Source organism: Apiospora phragmitis (assembly GCF_038363925.1).
Source record: "Apiospora phragmitis strain CBS 135458 chromosome Unknown utg000013l:1.0-2965645.0:1.0-2969333.0, whole genome shotgun sequence".
Lineage (NCBI taxonomy): Eukaryota > Fungi > Ascomycota > Sordariomycetes > Amphisphaeriales > Apiosporaceae > Apiospora > Apiospora phragmitis.
The window spans coordinates 1,322,570-1,341,935 of record NW_027117413.1 but is presented as its reverse complement, the minus strand read 5'-3'; the positions used below and the strand labels follow the sequence as shown (position 1 = coordinate 1,341,935).

The following is a 19,366-nucleotide window of genomic DNA, read 5'->3' as shown; positions in this document are numbered from 1 at the left end:
TACCGGTAATTCGAAATTTTTCTAATAAAAAACTAGAAATAAGCTTACCGCCTTATATATAATAAAATTATAAAACACTTTTTAAAAATAAGAAAAAACCTTTAATTATATTTATATATAAACTTAATTAAGAATACGAATAAGCTTTAAAGGAATATATTACGGGAAACTTTAAAAAGGGAGTTATATAACTATTTATATTATTAGCCGGCTTCCTTATCTTTTTTATCCTAAAGAAGAGTAAAGACGAGAAGCTTAAGTAGCGTATATATATCGATTATTAAAAGTTTAACGAAATTATTATTAAAAACCGGTACTTTTTACTCTTAATCGGCGACCTATAAAATAAATTATTATATATTAAAATCTTTATAATATTTAGTCTCTTTAATATATATAACTTAATCCGGATTAAAAAAGGAAAAGAATAAAAAACCGCGTTTTAAACTAAGTATAAATATTTCGAATATTAAGTTATGCCGTTTAGTTTAATTAATATACCGGCTAGTTTTAAAATAATAATTAATTACGTTTTATACGAATATCTCGATAACTTTATTATTATATATTTTAATAATATATTAATTTATTTTAAAAATAAGGAGTAGTATAAAAAGTTTATAGAATTAATACTTTAAAAGCTATAAAACGCTAATCTATTAATTAATTTAAAGAAAAACGAATTTTATTAACGATTCGTTATATTTATAAGATATGTAATATCCTTCGGAGAAATTCGGATAAAACCTTTAAAAATTTTAATAGTTAAAGAATAGCTTACACTTATAAGCGCTATAAAAGTTAAATCTTTTTTAAAACTAGTTAATTATTACCGGATTTTTGTTCCCAGATTTAACAGGATAGCGATATTTCTAACGAACTTAATAAAAAAAGACGAGCTATTTTAATAAACGGAAAAAAAAGCCGAAACCTTTTACAATATTAAAGAGCGAATTCTTAACGAACTAATACTTCGTATAATAAACTCTACTAAACCTTTTAAAATTAAGACCGACGTATCGAACTATACGATTAGAGGGTAGCTAAATTAACGAGACGATTATTAAAACTTGCGAAAAATAAAAATATTATTTTAATGGAATAATAAAATTAATAAAGGTTTATAGCGATTATATAAACCTTATAACGTTTATTATTATTAAAGAGTAGAATAAATATAATAGTTTAAATTCTTATTAAGATTTAACTTTATTATTATTTATTATAAGGGTAGCGAAAACGGTTGTATTAATATATTAAACTAATAACTAAATTATAAGGAAAAAGTCTTATTAAAAACGCGGACTATTTTAACTTATAATTAAAACGGTAACCTTACGCCGTTACGATAATTAAACGTTATAAACCACGTTTAATATAATAATAAATAAGTCGCTAAGTTTAAATAATTTAACTCTATTAATTACGTTTAAAATCACTTTAAAAACCGCGAAAATCTTATCTTTTACTAAGGTAAGGTTTATATCTTTAAGTAGTAACGCGAAGGATTCGTTAAAGAATTCCATAAGCACTTTACGCACGGGTGTTAAGGAGTGTTTAACACCTAGAAGCGAATTATTAAATAATTCGATTATAAAAACCTTAAGCTAATTATAACTAAGGTAATTAATAAATACGACCTTTATAATAAAGCTAAGGCCGTTAAGTATTAACTATACGGAGAACTATAACTAATCCTACCGCTAGATAAGGCGTAAAAAATAATTACACTTAATTTTATAATTAAGCTACCCTTATTAAAAAAACCCCTAACTAAGGTTAATTATAATAGTATTTTAATAATTACGAATAAATTTATAAAGTATACTTATTTTCTACTCTATAAAGAGTTTAGTAATATTAACGACCTAGCTTATATATTCTTTCGAATAATTATTAATTAATATAGGCTATTTAAAACGATTATTTTTAACCGAGATAAATTATTTACCGCTAAGTTTTAAAAACCGCTTATAACGTAACTCGACTTTAAATATAAACTATTTACGGCTTATTACTTTTAAACGAATAAATAAATCGAGTAAATAAATTAAATATTAAAGTAATACTTACGTTATTACGTTAATTATAAGTAAAATAATTAAGTATAACTATTACTTATAACGTAGTTCGTTTATAATAACGTGAATAACGAAGTTATACGTATATTATTATTTCGAACGAATTATAAATAGGACTTAAAAATTATTAAAAAACCTTTAAAAGGAGAGCTAATACTAATCGCGACTATATAAATCGAGAAAATAAAGGAATTTTAAGCTATTTTATAATAAGACTTCACTTTTTTTAATAATAAATAAAAATATACGCTAATTAAGTTAAAAGGACTAATTTTTAAAAAAAGAGAAAAAGTATACCTTTTATAATAAAATATTAAAACTAAGCGATTAAATAAGAAACTAACGTATCCTATAAGCGAATATCTTATATAAGCGAATATCTTATTCTTTTATACCTCTTTTAATAAAATATAAGTTAATTTCATTATAACGTATTTAAAATATTAAAATTAATCGAAATCTTTATTTCTAGATATTTCTATATTATTCTAATAAGTACGCGTATTATGCCCGGGTTCTCCGCAGATTTTATAGCGCTATAAGCGTGTCCCAAACGTTTTCGTATAACTACTCCTCCCGACGCAATTCGTCTTGTAATTATTTATTAACGTCCTTTTAAAATTATAAGTCTTTTTTAATTTATATATAAAGTGATCTTCTATTTTATAGCCGTTTTTTTTTTATACGGCGGCGCTGGCTAAATATTTTATTTACTTTTTAAAATATTACGTTCTTATTTTTTAAAAAAGTAACTCGGTATATAATATATATTATAACTTTTATAATTTAATTAATACTAATTAAAATAAATATTAAAAAACTATTTTAATATCGTATAATACGGTTTTAAACGTATTCGGTTTAGGATTAAGCCTTAATCGAGTTATTTAAAGTTTTTAATTTTTAAAAAATAAATAGGCCGGAAGATATCCCCGGAAGTATTAAAATACGTAATTTTATATCTAATTATAAAATAATATATTCCGGATTATACGGGATGAGTTTTATTTTTCGAAAGCCTCCTCGTATATTCGAAACGGTGAAAATCGCTTAAAACGCTTTTAAAAACGTTAATAAAAAGTCCTCCTTTAAGATATACGTAATATACGCCCGTATAAAACATTTAATTTCTTTCCCGTACACCCTTTTTAACGTACGAAAACAGCCGATATCAAGAGGCTAGAACTTATATAATAAATAAGAAGGTATATAAAGTATAATAATCGAGTTCTTTTTATAATAGAGCTTAAAAGTTATTAAGTAATAACTTTCGTAACCGTTCAGGACTAAAAAATAATAATAACCCTTCGTATAAAACCTAATATATTAATTAAAGTATCGAATCTAGTCCTCGCCTCTTTTATTTATAGTTTAGCTATTTTTAGTAATTACGATCACTTAATCCTTCGGTAATAAGCTGTTTTCGTACTAAAAAAAAGGTACGTTTTCTTAATAAAAATAATATACGGAAGGATAGCGTAACCGTATAATCCAACGCCTTAAATAATTATAACCTATTCCCAGTTCTTTTATTATATTACCCTAGGCTTTCCGTATTAATTAAAGGTAGTTATAATTATTTCGAACGAGATTTAACCTATAAAAAAACCGGTCTCGTTAAAGTTATAAATATCCTCCTTTTAAATCCTATACTTATAAATTATATTCCGTATAAGGGTAAACTACGCGTAATACGCGTCGGGATCTTTATAAAGAACTCTTTAATAATCGATTCTTCGGTTAAAACGCGTCCGGAGGTCTAATTATCGTCGTACGAAATTAAAGGCCTAATTAACGCCGACGCGTCCCGCGTTACGTAAACTAAATAATCGATTCGTTATATCTTTTATATTATTTAGCCGAGGAAGAAACGATTATGTATTTAAATTAATAATATATCGAATAATCGTATTTTTTTTAAAATTTAAAAGCTTTTAAGAATTCGTAAATATTTCGCTTCGTGCAGGTTAGCTATTTCGTCTACGCTATAAGGTTTTCGATAAAACGTAATAAATTAATACAGCCTTTCGTACGTTTAAAGTTAAGTCTTCTTAGAGCGCTTAAAACGTTAGAATTATATCACTCTCTTTTTAAAGTTATAGCATTTTCGGACGTAAAAGAATATAAAAAAAGGTTAAGGCTATAAGGAAATTTATAAAAGTAGGACATTCGCTTATATAGGATATTCGCTTGTAGGATACGTTAGACTTTAAAAAGATCGAATTATTTAAAATCGTAAAAGATATTTTAAAAACTAATTATTAATTATTACTACTTAAAACAATGCGGATACACCTTATATTCTATATCTTATTATTTAAGCTAGCGGTTAAGAACATTTTAATCGATACGCAGCTAGAAGTCGAAACGGATTAGCACGAGTACGAGGTCGAAAAGATTACCGATAAAAGGAAAATCGGACGAGGCCTCTAATACCTCGTCTAATAAAAGGGTTATTTATTAAAAGATAATACTTAAAAACTTAAGAAGTATTTAAAAGCTTTAATTATTTAAAGAATAAGTTTAAACTTAACTAATAGCGAAGGTTTTAACGAAATATTTAAGTATACGCCGTTCTAATCGAAGGAAAAGTTAAGGGGCAGTATCGAAACCTTTTTAAAAACCGACTCGGTCGTAGCCGTACGACGGGCCTCCTCTTTAACCTTTTTATATTCTATACGCTTAAGCTCCTCGACGGAGTTAAAGTTACGCTAAACCGCCCGTATTATTTTTTTAAACTATAGCTTTTTCTATTTTCGAAAACGTTATACCTTCGCGTTTATTTCGCGACGACGCTGTTTAACCTCCTCGATTTCCGCCTCTAATTTAAAATATTATACGGTAGTATTTAATAAAACTTTTAATAAAAAATTTATATTATAATTAAATTAATAGTTAATAATATACTCGTTATAGTAAAAAAAATCGTCCGACGAAACTTAATAAATAAAACTACGATGAATATAATAAGAGTAATTATTCGATATAATAACGAGACTTTTAAAAATAATTTAAATAAAAGATTATAAATATAAAATTTCTCGCTTTTAAATTATTTTAACGTATAACGTTTCTTAACACGATGAAATAATATAATAAATATATATTATAAATACTCGATACGGCGAGACCCCTTAAGTACTTATATTAACTAAACCACTTTAAAGATAAAATAAATAAGGGAGGAGAAATATTATTATAACCTAGCCTAGTTATACGGCTAGGGCCCATATTTTTTAATACGGATTAATAATAACTCGAAATGCTTATAAACCTATAAAAGTCCGGTTAGCGCTTACGCTTTATTAACGATAATAAACCTTATTATATCGCTATAAAACCCTAATAATTAATACTACGATAATAGCACGTTAAAGTTAATTAATTAAAGATAAATAAAAATAAATAAATAAAAATAACTAGTATAAGTTAAATAGTTAAAATAGGATAATAACTATAAGTCATATAAAGATAAGGTAATAAAAAGTTAGTAGCTCTCGAGATCTCGACGAGATCTAAAGAACCGGCTCGATAGGATCTTACGAGATCCTCGAGATCCCTAGGAACCGAGGAATATTAATAAAAGAGAGACTAAATATATAACGATAAACGATTTCTAATATAGTTATATAAATACTTTTTATTTTAATAATTAATTTAAATATTAATTTTAATTTATTAATAAAATAAATAACCTTAATAACTTTATTATATAAATACTTTTATTTAACCCTTTATTACTACGTTACGATCCGGCTATTATATATTATACCGGTAGAGGCGTTATCTTTATCGCACGTTTATATACTTTCTCGTATTATTAATATAAACCCTAATACGTCTTACTAGGTTTCTTTTAAAACTTAGATAGTATTCTATTACGACCTGACCTAATCATGCGGCTAAGACCTATAAATCACCGGGCCAGATTTACGATACCCCGCCTAGGCTACGATATTACGGCTACCGACCGCGCTACTAGCTATATTAATATAAACGTACCTATATTATAAAAGCGCACGGCGACCACGACGACGGTATCCCGAATAATAACAGGCTGGATACGACTTAAAAGAGTAATAAAAATAACGTCACGTAAAGGATCACGGGGATCACTAAAAATGACAAAGTGAGCCGGTAATTTAACTAACGAGGGGATTACCCGGATTATTAAAATATAAAAGTAAGCTAAGTAATTTAACGGATTAATAAAAAAAGAAATTAAATATAACGACGGACGTCCCCTATATATTTTATATAAATACTTTTTATTTTAATAATTAATTTAAATATTAATCTTAACTTATTAATAAAATAAATAACTTTAACGAAACTATTACGAATACTTTTAAAACCTACGCCTCTTCGTTATTTTTATTCTTATAAGTTATTACTTATTATATTAATAAAAGCAACTTTTATTACACGTTTAAATACTTTTTCGTATTATTAACATAAACCTTAGTACGTTTTACTAGGTTTTTTTTAAAACCTAGATAGCGTTCGTTACATATTCGTTATAAATATACGTCTTTAAACGCTTATACTTAGCTCGTCGCGTCTAAAGACGGCTAATACCTATAACCTTTAAACGTCGTCTAATCCTTAATAAATGACTAAATATTTTACTTTTATTAAAAATAAAGTTTTTATTTATTAAAAAAAATCGATATTAACTTTAAATATTATAAACTAAATAATAAAAGATATATATATAATAATATATAAAATAACCTTTATAAAGAATTAAGTATATACTTTATAAAAAGCTATTTAATATTTTTTAAACGTTAAAGAATTAAAAAATCGCGCGTTTAGTTTAAAAAAGCCCTTATTGTATAAGAATCTTAAAAGCTATAAAACGAGAAAGTAAAAAAGAAACGTTTAATAATTAATAAATACGGAACGGGGGGTTCGTTAAAGCGGAGGGCGACCGGTAGAAGACGCTATAATATCTACGGCGAAACGAGTTATAATACGCGAATATATAAAAAAGATATAAAATTAAGTAGCGATTTAAATAACGAGTAATTTTAATTAATTAAAAGCGTTAAAATTAAATTAAATTATATAAAAGTAGTAAGATATAGAAAAAATGGCTGATTTAATAATATGGCCGACTTAGTAATAAACTACGTTATACGTTTTTAAACGTTTATATTTAACGCGTCGCGTTTAAAAATAATTAGTACCTATAACTTTTAAATATTACTTAAACCTTAATAAACGATTAAATATTTTATTTTTATTAAAATAACGTTTTTATTTATTAAAAAAGCTTTTCTATATTAATTTTAAATATTATAAACTAAATAATAATAATATATATATAGTATATAAAATAACTTTTATTAAAAATTAAATACGTATTTTATAAAAGGTTTATTTAATACTTTTTAAACACCGGAAAACTAAAAAATCGCGGGTTTAGCTTAAAAAAGCCCCTATTATATAAGAATCTTAAGAGCTATAAAACGAGAAGGTAAAAAAAAAGCGTTTAATAATTAATAAATACGGAACGAGGGGTTCGTTAAAAGAGAAGGCGACCGGTAGAAGGCGCTGTAATATTTACGCCGAAATAGGTTATAATACGCGAACATATAAAAAAGATATGAAATTAAATAACGAATTAGATAAAAAATAATAATTTTTTTAATAAAACTCATAAGTAATAAAACATATATATTAAAGTTTAATATTTAATATTCTCGTAATTATAATAAATTTAATAAATAACTTAACGTAATTTATTATTATATAATTTATATTACTAAATAGTTTACTTTTATTATATTTTAATATTTATAAATAATATAATTTAATTGTAGTGTTTTAAATTAATTAAAATTACTTAATTTTATATCTATTTTATATATTAATATATTATAACTTATTTCGTCGTAAATATTATAACGCCTTTTACCAGTCGCTTTTCGTTTTAATAAACCTTTTTTTCGCCTTTATTAATTACTAAACACTTTCTTTTTACTTTCTCATTTTATAGCTTTTAAGATTCTTATATAATAAGGGCTTTTTTAAGTTAAACGCGCGAGTTTTTAACATTTTAACGTTGAAAAAATATTAAATTAACTTTTTATAAAGTACGTATTTAATGTTTTATAAAAGTTATTTTATATATTATTATATATATATATTATCATTTAGTTTATAAGATTTAAAATTAATATTAAAAAGCTTTTTTAATAAGTAAAAACCTTATTTTAAATTAAAAAATAAAATATTTAATCGTTTATTAAAAGTTAAATAACGCTTAAAGGTTATAAATATTAACGTACCCTATAAACGAGCTACGTATATAAACGAGCTACGCACTTTTAATTAACTTTTTTATAATTAACTTTATATTAACTTTTTTTAACAAGTATAAAATTTAAAAATAAAGAAAAAAGGTTTAATTTAACGCTTTAAGCGTTTTAAGATAACTCGAAATTAAATATACGAAAAGCTACAGCGATATATTATATCCTAAAGTCGACGTTACGCAGCCAACGACGCGGAATTTAACCACGATCCGAAATCTCTATAAACTCTCGAAAGCTTTTTAATTTTAAAAAGAAATTAATTATTCGGTACATTATTAATTTAAATACGCGATCGTTTCTTCCTTAATTAAATAATATAAAAGATATAGCGAATCGATTATTTAACTTACGCGACGCGAGACGCGTCGGCTTTAATTAGGCCTTTAATTTCGTATAATAATAACTAGACCTCCGGACGCGTTTTAATTAAAGAATCGATTATTAAAAAGTCTTTTATAAAAATCTTAACGCGTATTACGCATAGTTTACTTTCGTACGGAATATAATTAATAAGTATAAGATATAAAAGAAGGATATATATAATTTCAACGAGATAAGGTTTCTTATAAATTAAATTTCGTTCGAAATAATTATAACCACCTTTAATTAACGCTAATAGCTTAAAGTAATATAATAAAAGAATTTAAAATAAATTATAATTATTTAAAGCGTCGGATTAAACGGTTACGTTATCCCCCTATACATTATCTTTACCGAGAAAACGTACCTCTCTTTTTAATATAAAAATAGCCTATTACTAAAAGCCTAGGTGATCGTAATTACTAAAAATAGCTAAATTATAAATAAAAAAAAGGCGAGGACTAAATTCGATATTTTAATTAATATACCAGGTCTCGTATAAAAGGTCGTTATCGCCTCCTAGTTCTAAACGGCCACGAAAACCACCACTCGATAACTTTCGAGCTCTATTACGAAAAGAACTCGATTATTATACTCTATATTTTCTTATTTATCGTATAAGTTCTAGCCTTTTAATATCGGCTATTTTTATATATTAAAAAGGGTATATAAAAAAGAAATTAAAGGTTTTATACGAGCGTATATTAGTTATATCTCTAAAAAAAAACTTCTTACCAGCGTTTTTAAAAGCGTTCCAGGCGACTTTTACCGTTTTAAATATATAAAGAAACTTTTAAAAAATAAGACTCGTTTTATATAATCCGGAATATATTATTTTATAATTAGATATAACGCTACGCACTTTAACACCTCTAGGGACGTTTTCCGGCCTACTTATCCTTTAAGAATTAAAAACTTTAAACAACTCGATTAAAGCTTAGTTTTAAACTAAATACGTTCGAAACCGTATCGTTAATATTAAAATACCTCTTTAACGTTTATTTTAATTAGTTTTAATTAAATCTTAAAGGTTATAACGTACGTTATATACCGAATTACTCTTTTAAAAAATAAATAAAATACTTAGCCGGCGCCGCCGTATAAAAAAGGAATAGTTATAAAATAAAAAATCACTTTATATATAAGTTAAAAAAGACCTATAGTTTTAAAAAAACATTAATAAATAATTATAAAACGAATCGCGTCGAAGGAGTAATTATACGAGGACGTTTAAAACACGCCTATAACGCTATAAAATCTACGGAGAGCCCGGGTATAATACGTATATTTATTAAAATAATATATTTAATTAATTTTAAGCGTTATAATTAAATTAATTTATAACTTTTAAAGCTTAATAATAAAAATTGCGTAGCTCGCTTATATATATAACTTATTTATAAAGTATTTTAATTATTTTAAAACGTAATAATTTAAGTATAACGTAACCTATAGTTTAATTAAATATACGGTTTAATTAAATACTTTTTTATAATTCTTTAAAACTTATATTTTATTCTTTATATTTTTATTACTTATAATAATAAGTTAATAAAAAGAAAGCGATATATAATTAACGCTTTAAGCGTTTTAAAGAAACTTTAAATTAAGCGTATAATTCGTAGTAAGAATATATAATATTCGCTATATAATCTTACGTTACCGGTATCGCGATAATATTTTATAACGAGATATATAATTACTAATATAAAAACTTACGAATTTTAAAAAGTAATTAATCGTATAATATATAATCGATTTAAATTCGCGATAGTTTTCGCCTCGAATAAATAATATTAAAAATATAATAAATCGATTATTTTATTAACGCGACGCGGGACGTATCGATATTAATTAGGCTTTTAGTTTCGTACGACGGTAATTAAACCTCCGGACGCGTTTTAATCGAAAAATCGATTTTTAAAAAGTTTTTTATAAAAATCTCGACGCGTATTATGTATAGTTTATTTTTATATAGAATATAATTTATAAATATAAGATTTAAAAAGAGGATATTTATAACTTCGACGAAACCAGCTTTTTTATAAATTAAATCACGTTAAAAATAATTATAACCACTTTTAATTAATACGAGAAACCTAAAGTAATTTAATAAAAGAACTAAGAATAGGTTATAATTATTTAAAGCGTCGGATTATACGGTTACGCTATCCCTCCGTATATTATATTTATCGAGAAAACGTACCTCTTTTTTTAATACGAAAACAGCTTATTATTAAAGGACTAGGTAATCGTAATTATTAAAAACGGCTAAATTACGAATAAAAAAAGCGAGGACTAATTCGATATTTTAATAAATATACGAAGTTTTATACGAAAATTATTTATTATTCATTAATTCTTAACAGCTATAAAAGTTATTATTTTATAATTTCTAAGCTTTATTATAAAAAGAAGCTAATTATTATACTTTATATATTTTCTTATTTATTATATAAGCTTTTATTTTTTAATATCGGCTATTTTTATATATTAAAAAAGTTATATAAAAAAGAAATCGAAGGTTTTATACGAACGTATATTATTTATATCTTAAAGGGGGACTTTTTACTAGCGTTTTTAAAAGCGTTCTAAGCGATTTTTATTATTTTAAATATTTAGAGAGGTTTTTAAAAGGCAGGACTTATACCGTACGATCCGGAATATATTATTTTATAATTAGATATAAAACTATATTCGCCGACGCCTCCGGCGACCTCTTTTCGCCTTATTTATACCTTAAAAATTAAAAACTTTAAATAATTTAATTAAAGCTTAATTTTAAACCGAATACGTAAAAAATCGAATCACGTAGTATTAAAATAACTCCGCGATATTAATTTTTATTTAATTTAATTTAATTATAAAAAATATAAAATAAGTTATATACCGGCTCGCTCTTTTAAAAAGTAAAGTAACCGTATTATAAGAAGTAAATAAAATACTTAGTCGGCGCCGCCGTATAAAAAAGAAACGGCTATAAAATAAAGGATCATTTCCTATATAACCTAAAAAAACCTATAGTTTTAAAAAAATATTAATAAATAATTATAAAATAAATCGCGAAAAAGGAGTAATTATACGAGGACGTTTAAGACGCGTTTATAACGCTATAAAATCTACGGAGAGCCCGGGTATAATACTCGTACCTATTAGAATAATATAAAAGCGTTTAACGAAAACGATACTAAGTAGTTTTAATTAATTTTAAGCGTAGTAATTAAATAAATTTATATTTTATTATACAAGGTTTTAAAAAGTATTTAATTAAACCGTAAATTATATTAAACGTTTTAAAACGTATATTTAATTTATTAAGTATTTCGTTTAAGTAATAAAATATTAAACTAAATACGTTAAATCTAGATTTAATAGTATTTTTTATAAAAATAATAAAATATACCGTTTTAAAAGTATTAAAAACTTTTAATCTTATAATATACTTTATTAACACTTTAATAAATAACTTAATTTTTTCTAATAAGTACGTTTTAACGGCGAATAAAATATTATATTTAAAGGTTCAAATAAATAAAAAAAGTAAAAAAATATATTAAGCGTAATAATGCCGTTATTTTTATAATATTCTTCGAATTTGGTTAAAATATAGTTTCCGTAACCGTTTAGAATTAAGAAGTAATAAAAGCTTTTCGTCCGCGCTTTAATATACTTATCGAAATATTAAATTTAGTTTAAGCTTGTTTCGTTATCGATTTAATTATTAAAAGTCGGTTGAATTACTTAATCGCCCGGTAAATCGTATTTACGAAATTAATATATAAAGTAATATTAGTTTTAAATAATTAAAAACGACGGAATATATTAACTTTTTAAATAAATATATTTAATAATTATTAACTATTTTTAATTATATAACTTTAAAAATAAAAAATAAAAATTTTATAGTATTAACGTTAAAAAATATTTTAAATATTTAAATTAATTATATAATTATAAAGCACCTCTTTTTTAATTAAATTAAATTTATATTATAAATATTAAATTTCGCGTCGAGGTTTAATACCGCGGAGTCGGTCGCTTAAAATAACTCGGGGGTCGTCGTATATTTTTATAGCAGCTCTTTAATTAATTCGATTCGAACCTTCTCGCGTCGCTTAAATTATTAAAACGATACGATCTTTTTTAATTAAATCGGTATTATAATTATAAAGATTTTAATATACTTTATAAGCGAAATAATTATATAAACGAATTAACCACTTTTTAAAACTTAATATAATAAAGTTTAAATTAATATTACTATAATAAATATAATTTATTAAAATTAATCGAAATCCTTATTTTTAAATACCTCTATATTATTCTAATAAGTACGCGTATTATACCCGGGCTCTCCGTAGATTTTATAGCGCTATAAGCGTGGTTTAAACGTCCTTGTATAATTACTCCTTTAACGCGATTCATTTTATAATTATTTATTAATATTATTTTAAAACTATAGGTTTTTTTTATTTTATATACGAAATAATCCTTTACTTTATAGCCGTTTTCTTTTCGTACGGCGGCGCCGGCTAAGTATCTTATTCGCCTCTCGTAATACGCTTACTTTACTTTTTTAAAAAGCGAGCCGGTATATAACTTATATTATATTTTTCGTAATATAATTAAGTTTAATTAAAATTAATATCGAAAAGTTATTTTAATACCGTATAATTCGATTTCTTATATATTCGATTTAAAATTAAGCTTTAATTAAATTATTTAAAATCTTTAATTCTTAAAGTATAAATAAGCTAAAAGAGGTCGTCGGAGGCGTTAACGTATATAGCTTTATATTTAATTACGAAATAATAGATTTCGGAATAACCCTAAGCTTCTCGTATTAATCGGACGTTATAACGACTATTTCAAACGAGATTTAACTTATAAAAAAGCCGGTCTCGTCGAAGTTATAAATATCCTCTTTTTAAATCTTATATTTATAATTTATATTTTATATAAATATAAACTACGCGTAATACGCGTCGAGATCTTTATAAAAGACTCTTTAATAATCGATTTTTTAATTAAAACGCGTCCGGAGGTTTAAGTATCGTCGTACGAAGTTCGAAGCTTAATTAACGCCGACGCGTCCCGCGTCGCGTTAACGGAGTAATCGATTCGCTATATCTTTAATATTACTTATCCGAGAAAGAAATAACCGCGAATTTAAATCGATTATATATCGTACGATTATATCTTCTTTAAAATATATTAATTTTCGAGAATTAGCGGGAATTTCGCGTTTCGTAAAAATATTAAACTATCGGTTATAAAGGGTTATATAAAAGACTTTATATATTTAAGCTACGCGTTAGAGATTTCTTTTCGAGTCGTTTTTAAGCGCTTAAAACGTTAAAACTATTTACCCTTCTTTTTAAATATTACCTATAATAAATAATAAAAGAATTAAGTTATAAAAGTTATTTATACGAAATTTAGCGAAAGTAGTTAATTCGCTTATATAGTTATTTCGCTTATAGGGTACGTTATATATTAAAGTTTAATTAAAAAAATTAAAAAAGTGACTAACTTAATAATAAAGCCGACTTAGTAATAAACCACGTTATAGCTTATAACGAAGCTTTTTATATTAGTTTTTTATTATTTTTTTAATAATAAAAAAGCTTAGCTTTAAACCTTTTAAATTAAATAACTATTTATTTTATATATAAATGATATACTTATTTTTATTAAAAATATAATAATTGTTTATAACATTTAAAACGAATTAAAAAAAGTTAAACGTTTTTTTAAATATTTATATTTAACGTAATAAAATTAATAAAACTATTTTTATAATAAAAAGTATATATAAAGTCTTTAGTTTAATAATTCGAATTTTAAAAGTTTAATAATATTATAACGTTATACCCTTTAAGATTAAAATTATTAAAATATTAAGAAAAAAGTTAATTAAAAACTATAATATAACTTAAATAGTGTTTAAACTTTATAAAATTAATATAAAATTAATAAAAATAATACGTAAATAAAATATATTAATATTTAATATAAATAAATTATTAAAAAATAAACCGAAGGATTATTTAAACTAGTTTATATATTAAAAACTAAAATAAAAATTAATAAATTAACGAAGTTATTAAAGAAAAATACTTATAAAAAATTTATTAAGTTTAACTTAATTAATTAACACCTTACTTTTTATTTTATAATAAACTTAAAAGGTTATACTAAAAGATATCTCTCCGCACTTTTTTATAAGTTTATTAAACTTTAAATATATTTATATCTTTATTATAGTGCGTTTAAATTAACCACTACGCTATAAAATAAAAGCTTCGAAAATAACTAGACGGTTATTTTTATTTAATTCTACGCTTTAAGTGCTACCTCGTGAGGGATTAACCCGTCGATTATAATAATCTTTTTATAAACACGTTATTTACTTTTAATTAAGTTTATAAAAACCTAGCCTTTATTTAAGTTTTAAGAAATAAATAGTTAAAGATATTAAATAATACACTTTTTTAATTTATTTAATACTAGTTTTTCTTTAAATTAAATATTAAAAAACTTAAATACTTAATAAAAGATATTAAAGTTAATATATTTATTAATTAATTAAGTAATATCGATTAATTTTTTATAATTAAAATTTATTAAAATATAATAAAAGTTATATTAAATAATAATAAACATTATTACGGCTTTATAATAACCGGGGCATATATAAAACTCAGTATCAACGATTACGACCCACTAACGATGACGGACCCACCTATCAGGGGCACGATGACAGTTATTAAAGGAAAAACCCGAGGTAAGCAGACGACTTATAGACAGACCTAGACGGACAAGATCTGGGCAGATAAACTAGACTAGACGACCAGCCTTGGTCACGTGATAATACGGATAATAGATGCAGCTCAGCGGGGCACGACTGAGCACGACTGAGCACGACTGAGCACGACTAAGCAATACTAAGCATGACTGAGCAATATAGAGCACGACTGATTAAGACGGAGTAATAAGGGATCGATGAAGGAGAGACGGAATATATAAGCGATAGATATTCCTTATATATTTTATATAAACACTTTTTATTTTAGTAATTAATTTAAGTATTAATTTAACTTATTAATAAAGTAAATAACTTTAATAACTTTATTATATAAATCTCTTCGCTCGATTACTTTTATTACTACTTTATAAACTAAAAGTATTATTACTTATTTTATTAATAAAGCGTTTCTTTTATTACACGTTTAAATATTCTCTTATATTACTAATATAAACTTAAATACGTTTTATTAAGTTTCTTTTAAAACTTAAATAGCGTTTATTATAATAACTTTAATAAAACTATATAAAAATAAAAGATTACGATTTAATTATTAAATATGAAAGCTTTAAAATATATTATAATATATTATTAAAAATTCTATAAATAATTAATTTAATATAATTTAATATAAAATAATAATTTAATAAAGTTTAAAAAGCTTTATATTCTTTATGTAATAAATATATATTTAAAAGAGATAAATTAAAAATAAGCTTAAATATTAAAGACATATATATAATATAAAATAAACTTAATAAATAAATATAAAACTTAAAGCTTTAAACCTTTATTATTTAAAACTTATTATATTAATTAAAACTCACACTTAGTTATAAAAACATTAAACTAAGAATTTAAAGTTTATTAAAGAATTTAAATATTATATAATAATTAACTTATTACTTATAGCCGGGAATAAATATTTAAGTTAATTATTACTAACACAACTCTAGTTTAATTCATATAAGCTGCATTCAGCTCATCCTTTTCACCTTTTTAACAGGCTCACATTGGAATCGGGCACCGAATGTCCTAGGATACGGTGTGATGCTTCTGGGGGTTGAACAGCCACTCACTGGAACTCACCCCAATAGAGCCATGTTCGAAGATGTTTGGGACTGAGAAACATAAGCGCTTAATCCTTCTCCCACGCGGTGATGAACCGACCAGGTTCTTGCAGTTCCAATGGAGAAATGTTTATGGCAGCACTTAAGGGGAATACATGTCTCAGTCAAGCCTTAATGCTGCGGTACTCGCAAAAGTTATACATCAGCACATGACAACCCGAATGCAAAAATTGGCTTCTGGCGTTGTCCAAGAAAGGATTATGAGGCGTCTCGGCAGTTGGGCACATCACGGGGAAGTTCCCGTTGGCGCCGTGTTTGGTTTTCTGGGTGACTAACACCACGTCAGACTCGACAACAGACAAGCACGCCCGCGAGTTCGTAGCGTCATATGCTGCCTTCTGCCATCCACTGCCGAAGGGGGCGCGCAAAACCCGAATGGGTTGTTCTAGCCTTCAAATCGAATTAAAAGGAATGGATTGCCTCTGATCCCACTATCGAATTGCGAGTCTAGACCTTTACGTAGAAATATATCAGCCCTATTTTCCCCCAAGGGTCACGACGAGGGTAAAGGAGCTGTTGTCACCGATGTGGTTCGCAAAGCCATCGTCGTGGATCCGGTCATTATCCAGACTCTCACTCAGATCCGAGAGAGTGAAAGTGATCAATTCCTGAGAGACTTGAATGATCCCATACGCCAACTATACGACTTCGCCAAAGACTATCAAGATTTGTGCGACGGAATTGCAAAAACAGATGGAGTGCCGTGGGATCAACACTACCACAATATCGTGTCGGAGAGGAAGACTTACATGGTAGAGACGCTGATGCTCAACATCGTGCAAAAGGTCCAAGTCATAATGGAAAAGCACAGCTCCTCCGACCAAGAGGAGATACTCAAGAGGCTACGTGCACTTGACACTATGTTGAACCGGTTGGGACCATCGATAAAGGAGGATACCAAGACGTAGGCAGCCACGATGAATTCACACCATGGTTCTGGAGATGTGTACAGTGCCAGCGGCTCTGGGCAGATGTTTACTGCTCGAAATACATCAGGGGGACAACTCTATCAGGGGCAAACCCAGTCGTGGAACAACTCTGCAACGTCTGGTGAGACACAAAGCCCCAAAACATAAAACTCTTGAGAGCTCGTGAGGGAATTAAGTAGACACTAATAAGTTGAGACTTCATATTATAGTTACTATATATTAGTATACATAAACACTAGTATACTCTCCAAAGGTTTATAATGAGTTTATATAATGACTTATAGAGTTAATCTAACAGCCAGTTTTATTTATAAGCCTTCCGGCTTATTACCAGATGCTGATAAAACAACTCCCTCTGATTCTATTAAGAACAACAGCAGCTCGACATTGCACAAGTGTTGGCTAATATCCAGAAGACCAGCCCTTCGTTAGGCGGCACCGCATTTGTCGTCAGAGGATCTGATCAACTGCGGACTGACTACCAAGTTCGCATGATATTGAATGAATGGATCCAGGGATCCCATTGTCCTGTACTTTGGTTGACTGGGAAAGAGGCCACGGCAGCCAGTGCTGTTGTCTTTACTCATGTCAGTAATTCAACCCCATCAGTACGGCGGGTATTGGCTTTTCAGACCCCCCAACCAAGCCGCTCAGAGCAGTCGTCTGTCTAACAATCACCCCTTTGCAGAATGCTGCTTGATCTAATCCATCAGTCACTCAAGATGATTCAATATGAAGGGAAAGAGAATATCGGAGACATTGGCACGATCCCGCCTGAAAACTTTACAGACTCACCTGATGCACTGCATTTGGTCATTGAGGCACTTAACAAATGTCTCAAAAATCTTCCCCGCTGTGTAGTGATAATATCTGGATGGGAAAATCTGATTTCAAGCGCAGAGTCATTAATTTTCAGAAGAAATGAGGATCGAAGAAGTCAACATTTGACCAGAATAAACACATTGCATACTACGTCCCAAGCACTACCTACTCATCTTCTATTGCTTTTGCTTTATAGTCGACATCATGCAGTTCCTTTTCGCTACCGTTTTATACTTCTTCTGCTTTGGCGCCAATGCGGCTGCCAGCTTTAGCGACTTCATGAAGAGTATCCCCGACGGCGGTTACATGACGGACTTGAAGACCAACCCTGATGGAATCTTCAACATCAGGGACTTGGATGGAAACCCTGTCCCAGGATCACCCTTCGTAATCGACCCGATCCCGTTCAACCCACAGGTCCATGCCCCCGAGGCCAACCAGACCAAAGATGCTTGGGAGTAAGTTCTTCTTCGACCCAACATTTTCCCCCATTGGCAATGAAACATTGACTTCGTTCTCCTCTTCTCCCTCCCCCAAATCAACCCCTGCATCCTCATTTGCTTGCCTCGTTCATGATTTGCTGACCAACTCATTTGTCTCTTGGTCCAGTGCGTCGATGGTGAAGTGATGGATGCGGGCTTCTGGGTTGATGCCGGCAAGAAGTTGGCTGCCTGGTGTGCTGGCAACACCCTTCACAGCCACACAATCCAGTTGTTTAAGACGGACGACAACCTGGCATACCTCTGCAACTATGCCGGCCCTCAGCCATGTAAAGGCGACGAGCTCTGGGATTACATGAACAAAATCGCCGATGGCTGCAACCATCTCGGTGCGGGCTGGTTTCTGCAAGGTTCTGGTGATAAGACGTAATTACGGACGAGGCATCCAGGGAGGACGCAGCGACCCGAGCGCC

General features: G+C 27.2%; 2 protein-coding genes across 2 annotated transcripts; both read left to right on the top strand.

The window, feature by feature from the left end:
• Window positions 1-16,683: 16,683 nt before the first annotated feature.
• Window positions 16,684-17,610, top strand: PG994_014137 (uncharacterized protein; the record flags this gene model as incomplete). The annotated part of the gene is made up of 2 exons (XM_066865546.1): window positions 16,684-16,745; window positions 17,166-17,610. 2 exons carry the CDS (start codon window positions 16,684-16,686, stop codon window positions 17,608-17,610), a joined length of 507 nt encoding a protein of 168 aa, XP_066708675.1.
• Window positions 17,611-18,657: 1,047 nt separating this feature from the next.
• On the top strand, window positions 18,658-19,323 carry PG994_014136 (uncharacterized protein; the record flags this gene model as incomplete). Its single annotated transcript, XM_066865545.1, has 2 exons — window positions 18,658-18,870; window positions 19,063-19,323. 2 exons carry the CDS (start codon window positions 18,658-18,660, stop codon window positions 19,321-19,323), a joined length of 474 nt encoding a protein of 157 aa, XP_066708674.1.
• Between the last annotated feature and the right edge of the window lie 43 nt (window positions 19,324-19,366).